General features: G+C 45.7%; 1 protein-coding gene across 1 annotated transcript; it reads left to right on the forward strand.

The window, feature by feature from the left end:
* The first annotated feature begins 3,381 nt into the window (after positions 1–3,381).
* Positions 3,382–8,455, forward strand: GNPDA2 (glucosamine-6-phosphate deaminase 2). Its single transcript, XM_070948444.1, has 6 exons — positions 3,382–3,540; positions 4,052–4,153; positions 5,872–6,054; positions 6,542–6,726; positions 7,285–7,459; positions 8,056–8,455. Exons 1-6 carry the CDS (start codon positions 3,417–3,419, stop codon positions 8,115–8,117), a joined length of 831 nt encoding a protein of 276 aa, XP_070804545.1. The 5' UTR covers positions 3,382–3,416; the 3' UTR covers positions 8,118–8,455.
* The last annotated feature ends 1,977 nt before the right edge of the window (positions 8,456–10,432 follow it).

Below are 10,432 nucleotides of genomic sequence, written 5' to 3' on the forward strand. Positions count from 1 at the left end.
CTATCTATCTTTCAATCAATCAATCTATCTATCTATCCATCCTTTCTCCTTTCTTTCCTTTGTCTTATTTTCTCCTCCCTCCCTCCTTTTCCTTTAATTTTCTTCTTTCCTACCTTTTCCTTCCTTCCTTCCATTTCTCCTCACCTTTTCCTTTCTCTTCCTATCTCTTCTCTTCCTTCTATTTTTCCTCCTTCCTATCTTTTCTATTTTCCTCCTTCCTACCTTTTCCTTCTTTCTCTTCCTATCTTTTCCTTCCCCTCCCCCTAACTTTTCCTTCCTTAATCTACTTTTCTTCTATTTTTCCTCCTCCCTTCCTTTTCTTTTCCCTTCCTATCTTTTCCTACCTTCCTTCCTTCCATTTCTCCTCCCCGCCTTTTCCTTTCTCTTCCTTTCTCTTCCTTCCTTCTGTCCATTTTTCCTCCTTCCCTTTTCCTTCCTTCCTTCCATTTCTCCTCCCCACCTTTTCCTTTCTCTTCCTATCTTTTCCTTCCTTCCGTCTATTTTTCCTCCTTCCCTTTTCCTTCCTTCCTTCCATTTCTCCTCCCCACCTTTTCCTCTCTTTTCTTTCCTTCCATTTTTCCTCCTTCCTCCTTTTTCCTTCTTTCCCTTCCTGTCTTTCCCTTCCCTCCTTCTTCTGTTTTTCCTACCCTTTCCTTCTTTCTCATTCCCCCCTCCCTCCTTCCCAAATGAGCCCCGCAACCGGCACCCCAAAAGCCAAGGCAAAGGCTCCTAGAGAGAGAGAGAGAGCTGCCCCGTCCTGCGCACGCGCACTGGCTCCTTCGGCTCTCCTTCTTTCCCTCCCTCGCGGAGCGCAGCCCCTTCGCCCTGCCCGGGGCGGATGCAAAGCCACTGGAGCTGAAGTGGGCGGGGCTCATCCCGGAAGCCTTGGCCCCGCCTTCCCTTGCAGGATTCCCTGGGCAGGTGAGCTCCGAGAGGCGGCGGTGCTGCGGGGTTTTCTTTTTTTTTGGTGGGGTGACAGGGTGCGTGACTGGGCTTTTACAAGCATCCTTATTGCAAGCGGTGGACGGGCGGAGAAGCTTGGAAATCCTGGCCGGGGGCTTGGTGACTGACTGAGTGGGTGGGTGGGTGGGTTTCCTTTGCATTGCACATCGCATTGCCTTGCCCTCCTCCCCTTCTGGAAGAGAGCAACGTCTGGGCTCAACCTGAACTTGTTGGAGCAGCTTTAAAAAAAAAAAAAGAAAAAGGGCACCTCCCTATAGTGTTGTCAAGAAGCGGAGGAAGCTTCTCGGATGAGAAGCGAAACGTCTTAAAAAAAAAAAAACACCACACACCCAAGTCCAGTTGCCTCTTGAAAAAAAAGCAGTTTGGGGCAACCGTGATAATTGAGAATCTCCATAGATGTTTAGCTATAGACTACAGAACTGAGGAAGCTTCTAGGATGAGAAGCGAAACGTCTTCAAAAAAACCAACCACCACCCAAGAAAGTCCAGTTGTCTTTTGAAAAAAAAATGCACCTTTGGGACAACCGTGTCCTGGATGACTGAGAATCTCTACAGGCGTTTAGCTATTCAATTTGGGGTGGGAGTAGGAACAGATTTCCAGAGGAAAAAAATTGCAGACTACAGGAACCATTAGCCCCGCTTGGGTGACCCTGAGGACACAGCTAAACCTTCAAGTGCTTCAAAGACCCTCCAAAAGGGTGCAAATGACCAGCTGTCTGCAAGGAATATAAATCCTTCCATTCCCCACCATCCAAGTCAGAACTGAGGAAGCTTCTTGGATGAGAAGCGAAACGTCTTCAAAAGAAAAACCAGAAAGTCCAAGTTGCCTCTTGAAAAATAAAAACACCCCCCTTAGGAACAACTATGACCAGGACGACTAAGAATCTCCATAGACATCCCTGAAGTGTTGCACTACAACTCCCATTATCCCCAGTCAGGATCCAGGTGCATTGGGAACGCAGAAACGTCTCGTGGATTGGAATCCCTCATCCTAAATGAGTTTTATCGTTTCATATATCTTTTTTTTCTTAATAAGCAGGAATTGGGGTGAGGCCTCCAGGATTATCACACTGGAAGGCTCTCTTGCCATCTTTAGATCTTTATTTTTTTTTATACGGTAACGGATTAAGAAAAATCTGAAAGTTTAGGGAATAATAACCTACCCGATCGTGCCATATAATAAAATGACAATAGTCGCACATCAAGACTTTGCTTTCTGGCTCAGTCTCGCTCCGAAGTCTCCAAATTTTCATTACCTGAATCCATAACATCGCCTAATTTTAAACTGTTTTTAATAGGGTTGCTGATTTTAATTTTATTTCATTGTGATTTGTATTGGAATTTGTCATATTGTAAGCCGCCTTGAGTCCCTAGGGAGAAAGGCGGCATATAAATCGCAATAATAAATAAATACTTTATTTGCCATTTTTTAAAATGTGAATTTAGGAGTCCTTGCAGGAGAAAAAATCCGGCTTGTGCAGATGGTTGTTGTGCAGTAGATTCGAATCAATCTGCCTGCCTTAATATACAGTCAGAACAAATAAAGATTTCTATTGCTATTGTTCCATAGGATTGCATCATAATGGATGAACTTGGCAGGAACTGGGCCTGGCTAGTCTAGCGAAGAGAAGGACCAGGGGAGACAGGATAGCAGTCTTCCAATATTTGAGGGGCTGCCCCAGAGAGGAGGAAGGGGGTCAGGCTATTCTCCAAAGCACCCGAAGGCCAGACAAGGAAGAATGGATGGAAACTGAACAAGGAGAGATTCAACCTGGAAATAAGGAGAAATTTTCCGACAGTGAGAACAATCAACCGATGGAACAGAAGTTGCCTTCGGAAGTTGTGGGAGCTTCATCCCTGGAGGCTTTCAAGAAGAGACTGGACTGCCCTCTGTCAGAAATGGTGTAGGGTCTCCTGCTTGATTGGCGGGATCGGACTAGATGACCTCCAAAGTCCCTTCCAACTCCGGTTCAGTTTGTGACGAGCAAAAACTAGAAATAATCCATGATCTCTGCGTTACTGGACTTTGCCTGCTTTATCGGACTGCATTTGGATTAATCCTTGTATTGTTGAAAACTCTGCCTGTTTTATCGGAATGCTGGCAGTCTAATCTTTGTTTTGTGTGAGTAAAGTCTGACTTGGCAGCTAGCCACTGGGTTGCTGTCAGCTTTATCATCAAAGAGTTTTGTCGTGTGGCTTATTAACTCCGGGCCGTCTGTGGGGGTGCATGAGTGGAATGGGGACAGAACAGCTTCCAGGGTAGACGAACTTCCAAAATCTTGTGCGTTGCCATTGCGCAACACAGTTTTTGTCTGGCATCGTCGAAGTGCGGCCCCACTCAAGATTGTGTTGTTGAGAAGGACGCACAAAAGATGCTTGCTTGAATAACCATCTTGCTCGGGTTCTCCCACAGCTTCGGTTGGGCGTTGCTTCGTGGGAGTTGTTTCCAACAGGATGAGGCTTGTAATCCTAGAAAATTACGATTTGGCGAGCGAATGGGCTGCAAAATACATCTGTAACCGCATCGTTCAGTTCAAACCTAACCGAAGCCGATATTTCACTCTTGGCTTACCGACAGGTAATTCATTTTCTTCTCTGTCTGTCTCTCTGTGTTCTATATTTTTACTCTTGTAAATAATGAGGAATTAATGGTTTATTGGGGTGGCTAGATTTCGCTCAGCTCGTGCTTTTCCACCTTGAGTAAAATCTGGAGTCAGTTTAGGAATTAAATGTTGAAATGTTTTCAATTTTGGGCCAAACCTTATTTAATTATTTTAAACCTATTTTAACTTTTGTGTACAAATGTTTTATTTTGGCTGTTCACCGCCCTGAGTCCGAAAGGAGAAGGGCGGTATAGAAATTTAAAAAATAAATAAAAAATCAATCAATCAATCAATCAATCATGCATTGATTCAGGCACCAGCCTGAAAGGGTTTCTAGTCTGATTGCTTAATAAAATCTTGGCAGGCGTGCCTGGTTGTGTGTTTGCCTGTGTGGGGAAGGGGGACAGAACACTCATCTTTTGCAATTCGAATTACAAGATATTTTTCCTTAGCGCATGAGATAATGAAAACCTTTGCTTGATGCAGGAAGCACACCCTTAGGATGCTACCAGAAGCTGATAGACTATCACAAAAAGGGAGACCTCTCTTTTAAATATGTGAAGACGTTCAACATGGATGAATACGTAGGTAAGTTGTTGTTATTTTAAGCACGTCTGTATTTGTGGCAGGGGCTCCGATTTACAAATCACAATCAGAATAGAGCTGGAGGGGACCTTGGAGGTCTTCTAATCCAACCCCCTACTCAAGCAGGAGTCCCCATATCATTTCAGACAGATGACTGTCCAGTCTCTTCTTAAAAACTCTCCAGTGATGAAGTACCTGTTAAGGAATTGGCAGAGTAACCCTTCAGTAGCAAGGGTGTGTAGACGAAAGCGATTGAGAGTAGGTACGAATAAACACAGCCAACACACAGATACACTGAGTTGTGTTTACTTTCAGGAGATAGTAAGGCACAGTCCAATAAACAGTCCAGGTCATACACATATAAAGCAGGAGATAGTCAAAACGACAGTCCAGGGATAATCCAATAACAAAGTCTTCTTACCAGTCGTCGTCGTCATTCACAATAAACAGTTCTTCCGGATTTGCAAACAGTAGCATACAGAGATATCAGAGAGCAAAGAAAAACAAACCATGTTTCTAGCTCCCTCTTAAGGAGATTGGCTACAGAGCTAACCAATCAGGACACAGTATGATGCAATACAGCAGTCTTAAAGCTATATTGATGGTTAATATATTGCCAACCCAATAAGGTAGGTAATACTCATTTCCTAACAGTACCCACAACTTCTGGAGGCAAGCAGTCCCACTGGTTAATTGTCCTCACTGTTAGGAAGTTTCTCCTTAATTCCAGGTTGCTTCTCTCCTTGATTCGTTTCCACCCATTGTGTCTCATTTTGCCTTCTGCTGCTTTGGAAAATAATTTGACACCCTCCTCTTTGTGGCAGCCTTTCAAATACTGGAATACTGCTATTATGTCACCCCTGCTCCTTCTTTTCCCTAGATCAGGAGTCTGCAACCTTTAAACACTCAAAGAGCCATTTGGACCCGTTTCCCACAGAAAAGAAAACACCGGGAGTCACAAAAACCCTTCCCGTGCCTGACTTATTTCTTCAGCGGCCACAAAACTAGCATATCTAGTTGAATTAAATGTTCTGTTTTCTTCTGAAACTTTACTTTTCTTGGATTTATCCATGGTTGGCCTACCGGGGGTTGAAAAGCTCAATAAATTGCGTGCTGGCGGATGTTGCACATTGTGACACATATTTTGAGTGACGGAGCCGCAGCAGAGGGGTGAAAGAGCCACATGTGGCTCCAGAGCTGCAGGTTGCTGACTCCTGCCTTAGACTAAAATAAAGGTAAAGGTTTCCCTCGCACATATGTGCTGGTCGTTCCCGACTCTAGGGGGCGGTGCTCATCTCCGTTTCAAAGCCGAAGAGCCAGCGCTGTCCGAAGACGTTCTCCGTGGTCATGTGGCCGGCGTGACTCAACGCCAAAGGCGCACGGAACGCTGTTCCCTTCCCACCAAAGGTGGTCCCTATTTTTCTACTTGCATTTTTTTAATCTGCTTTCGAACTGCTAGGTTGGCAGAAGCTGGGACAAGGAACGGGAGCTCACCCCGTTACGCGGCACTCAAACCGCTGAACTGCCAACCTTTCGATCGACAAGCACAGTGTCTTAGTCACTGAGCCACCGCGTTCCCTAGACTAGCCAAACCCAAATCCTCCTCAAAAATACCGGTGTTAATTCAACATTGGACAGAGTTGCACGCTTCAATCCATTTCATCTCCTTTTCAATTTTCTTTTGAGATCCTGGAATTAAAACAGCTCTGCTTTGATTGCAGGGCTTCCGAGGAGTCATCCAGAGAGCTATCATTCTTACATGTGGAATAACTTTTTTAAGCATATTGATATAGATCCAAACAACGCTCATATTCTCGACGGGAACGCGCCAGATCTGAAAGCCGAGTGTGACGCCTTTGAAAAGAAAATAGAAGAAGCTGGAGGGATAGAGCTGTTTGTTGGAGGTGAGTTTTTTTGGGGCGATGAAGCAAAAACGGAAACCGTCAGCCATCATTATCCTCTTTTAACGACCCCATAATCTCTTGCGGGGTGGAGTCTGGGCAACTGAATGGCGCTAGCAGAGTGTTTTACTGGCCGACTGCCTTTCCTGTCACCGATACGGAGTTTTGTTCAGCAGATGACTCAGAACAAATTTATAAAGTTGAATTGCGCCATCAACTTTGTAAGGTGTGAATACAGGTAGAATTACGATCGCAATGGAGCCCAAAATTTCTGTTGCTAAGTGAGACTAAGTGGGTTACTAACTTATCAACCACAGCAGTTCACTTAACAACGGCGGCAAGGAAGGTCGTAAAATGGGGCAAAACTCACTTAAATGTCTCCCTTAGCGACCTACATTTTGGGCTCCGTTGTGGTCGTAAGTCGAGAACTCCCTGTATCAAAGTGTTCACGGTCAAGAGAGTGGTTTTTGTCGTTTGTGGTCTTTCCAAGGCATTGGCCCAGATGGTCATATCGCTTTCAACGAACCCGGATCCAGTTTGGTGTCGAGAACAAGATTGAAAACGCTGGCCATGGACACCATTCTGGCGAATGCCAAATACTTTGATGGCAATTTATCTAAAGTTCCAACTATGGCTTTAACAGTTGGCGTGGGAACAGTCATGGACGCCCGGGAAGTAAGAACATACATCTTTATACTTGCATTTTTAAAAACGTATCTGAAAACTGGAGTGCTATATAAATCACTTCCTTTAGAATTAGTGTACTACAAATCTTTTAATGACCCCATAATCCCTTACCGAGGTGGAGTCTGGGCAACTGAATGGAGCTAGCAGAGTGTTTTAATGGCCGGATGCCTTTCCTGTTGCCAGCGCGGAGTTTTGTTCGGCAGATATATTCCCATTGTGCCCAGAGAGAGAAATATCTGCCTCTACCTAGGATCGAACTCACAGCCTCCTGATTGTGAGGCGAGAGCTCGGCCCTCTAGGCCACCGCACCACTCTAGTGTATTACAAATGTCCATGAGTAAATCTTTATGTTGGAGGTGGGGAACAAGATGGCCCCTTTGTGACTTGTGGACTTCAATTCCCAGAATTCTGGGAGTTGGAAGTCCACAGGTCTTAAAAATTGCCACGGTGGGACATCCGTAGCGCAGTATATCTTCTGTGGCAATGGAGGGGGCTGCTTTCATAGGTGCTAGCTTGACCGTACTCCATTCACGCTTGGTCTCCCAGGTCATGATCCTGATCACGGGGGCACACAAAGCCTTCGCCTTATACAAGGCAATCGAAGAAGGGGTCAACCACATGTGGACCGTTTCCGCCTTCCAGCAACACCCCCACACTATCTTCGTGTGCGATGAAGACGCCACTTTAGAACTCCGAGTTAAAACGGTGAAGTATTTTAAAGGTGAGCTTTATCCTCGTGGAGGAACTGGGCATTTTGATTAAAACTACTTGAAACACCTGCAACCAAAAACGGGCTACGGGGGTGTGAGGGTGTGTGCTGCACCCCCATACTCCCCCCTGCCCCGCGCACGTGCGTGCGTCTCCCACTTGCGCCCTGCCCCCCATCCCGAAAATCGGCCGGCGGGAGACACGCATGTGCGGTGGAGCTGAGCTGGGCGACAGCTCGTGTGTCTGCAGAGGGCTCTGTACGCCAGCTGTGGCACGTGTGCCATAGGTTCGTCATCACAGATCTAGAGGAAAGAAGGACTAGGGTTGACAGTATTTCAGGGTCTCCTAGAGAGGCTCTGGAGGCTGGGGACAGCAAAAAACGTCACTTCCTGTCCCACCAGGAGTTGGAAAATGGGCCGTTTCAGGCCTCCGAGGGAGTGGGGAAGGCTGTTTTTGCCCTCCCCAGATGCATAGAGAGGATCTGGAGCCAGGTGAGAAAGAAAAACGGGCCTAAGTTGAGGATTTACCTGTATTACGAACGGAATGTGATGTTAACTAGCAATATGACCAATGCAGATTTGTGTTTTTTTTTTTTTTTTAATCTTCAAGGTTTAATGCACGTGCACAACAAGCTGGTGGAACCTCTACGTAGCATGAAAGAGCAAAATTGATGGACAGAATCACACCGGCGTCATTGCAGGGTGGACCCTGGCAGTGTGTTTTGGGGACCCCCCCCCACTGCTAGACACACTGGTGAACATTGGCTAAAACCGAGCAGCTTTTGAAACCCGGGCTTGTGGTTCGTTTTCTTCGCGGTCCAAAATACTTCTGTAACATTCCTTTTAATGCTGTCGAAAGCCTTTTTTTCGTCTTTTCCCCCCGACTTTTGCATATTTACAGGGTCTGAAATGATGCAACCGGTCAGGGGAAAGAGGTGAAGCTCAAACCAACTGCCAGGGGGTCTCTGGAGGATGTATATATATAAAAAAAGACCCCGAGGAAAGCTAAAAAAGGGGCAGGTTTAAAAACCCGTCGCTACCGGTTCGCTCGTTGGCACACATGCACTTGCGCGTGACGATTCTGTGCATGAGCCGAAGCGTCCGGGTGGGTGGGTGGAGCCTCCTGCCGCTACCGACTCGCCCGATCCGGGCCGAACCGGTAGCAACCCACCACTGAGCTGCACCAGTGTGATTTCGCTTCCATCTTTTTTATTATTATTACGCGGGAAGGGGGCTTTGGAAGGGGGGCTTCGATAACTTTATTATGGCCATCTGGACTTTTTTTCTGGCTCGGTGACTGGAATAGGAACATTTCTTTGCTGCTTTAGATCTTGGCCTCTGGATTGTAATGGAGAAGCAGAGACTTTACAATCAGATGTTTTTACACCCACGTCTCAGCAATTCGTTGACTTCAAACCTACCCCTTCCTCCCTGGGAATAGGGTGAGGGAAGAGTATGAGCAGAGTATCTGTCTTGTAAGCAATCGTACTTTTTTGGAAAGTTTCTGAAGAGACAGCCAATGTTCTGCTCCATCCATCCATCCTTCCTTTTCTTCTTTCTCATCTTTTTCTTTTTCTTTCTTTTCTTCCTTTTCTTTCTCTCCCTTCTTTTCTCTTTTTTCCTTTTTTCTTTCTTTCCTTTCTCCTTTGTCTTTTCCTTCCTTCCTCTCCCTTCTTTCCTTTCTCTCCCTTCTCCCCCCTCTCCCTTTCTTTCTCCCTCCCTCCCTTCCTTTTCTCTTTCACTTTCCCCCTCCCTTTTTCTTTCTCCCTCCCTCCCTTTCCTTTCACTTTCCCCCTTTTTTCTCCCTCCCTTCCTCCACTTTCCTTTCTCTTTCACTTTTCCCCTCCCTCTTTTTGTCAGGTTTCGATGTCGTCTCAAATAAATTGCATGTCCAAACAAATAGTCTTTGATGAAATCTTTCATTTATTAAGCATGACAATCTGTCCCCAATTATGTCGTAGCCAACACTGACTTCCTGACCCCAAACCTTCCCTTTCCGTTCCCCAATTCTCTCCATCTCATTGGCCATCTTCCAAATCACTCTCCCCATATCTACTACTTCAGCTCTCAGGAATGTCCTCCCTCCCAACCCATCTCCTAGGGGATATTATCTTCAGGGAAAATAAGTAGGTGAAAAGTCAAGCGTCCTCTTGCCAGCTGCCCCCTCTTCTCATGTCAGCACTGGAACGAATGTAGTTTGAAGTGCTGACACTTTTTTTCTCCCTCCCTCCTTCTCCTCCCCTCCTCTTTCCTTCTTTCTCTCTTTTCTTTCCTTTTTAAATATATCTTAAATGGATATTTATTTCTGCTACAACACTCATATGAAGGATGGGGAGGGGTGCGTTAGAGAACATTTGAACATTTTGCAATGTTATTCTTGCCAGAAATGGGCAATGAAATGTGTATATTTTGAACGCCAGTGCAACTGTTAAAATCTCCTAAGCCCATGCTCCTTATGAATTTAGCAAAAAGTAAAGAGGCATATTACTGTCGCCTATGGTTGCCCTGCGTTTTTCACGCGTTTTGCGGATTTAAAGAAAAATGGGAACTTTCCGGAGGGGATTCCCTCCTTCGCTGTTGATGGGAGTTTTCTGGATTTGGTTTCTCGCCTTTGGGATAAGGCTGAATAAACCGCGGAGGATTCCGCCTCCCAATTTCTGGAGGGCTTTGGGTGAAAGTCTTATTCTTGATCTTTTCCGCCCAATTCTTCAAAAAGTTGTGGAAATTAAAGAGTGGAGAAAGCAGGAAGAAATCTGTGTGAATTTAAAAATACTGTATTTTTCAGAGTATAAAACGCACTCCCTGCCCCCCCCACCCCCAAAAGTGGGTGAAAATTTTGGTATGTCTTATACACGGAATGTAGCCCCGCCCATCCGCTGGAAAATAGAGCGTGCGGAGGCAGCAATAACCTATGGCAATCCCTGCAGCCTGAAACAGCTGATCTTCGGGAGGCCGATCCAACCGACAATCAGCTGCTTGTGCTAAAT

Source organism: Pituophis catenifer, unplaced genomic scaffold, assembly GCF_029215685.1.
Source record: "Pituophis catenifer annectens isolate HBS135680 unplaced genomic scaffold, rPitCat1.0.hap2 SCAF_8, whole genome shotgun sequence".
Taxonomy (NCBI): domain Eukaryota; kingdom Metazoa; phylum Chordata; class Lepidosauria; order Squamata; family Colubridae; genus Pituophis; species Pituophis catenifer.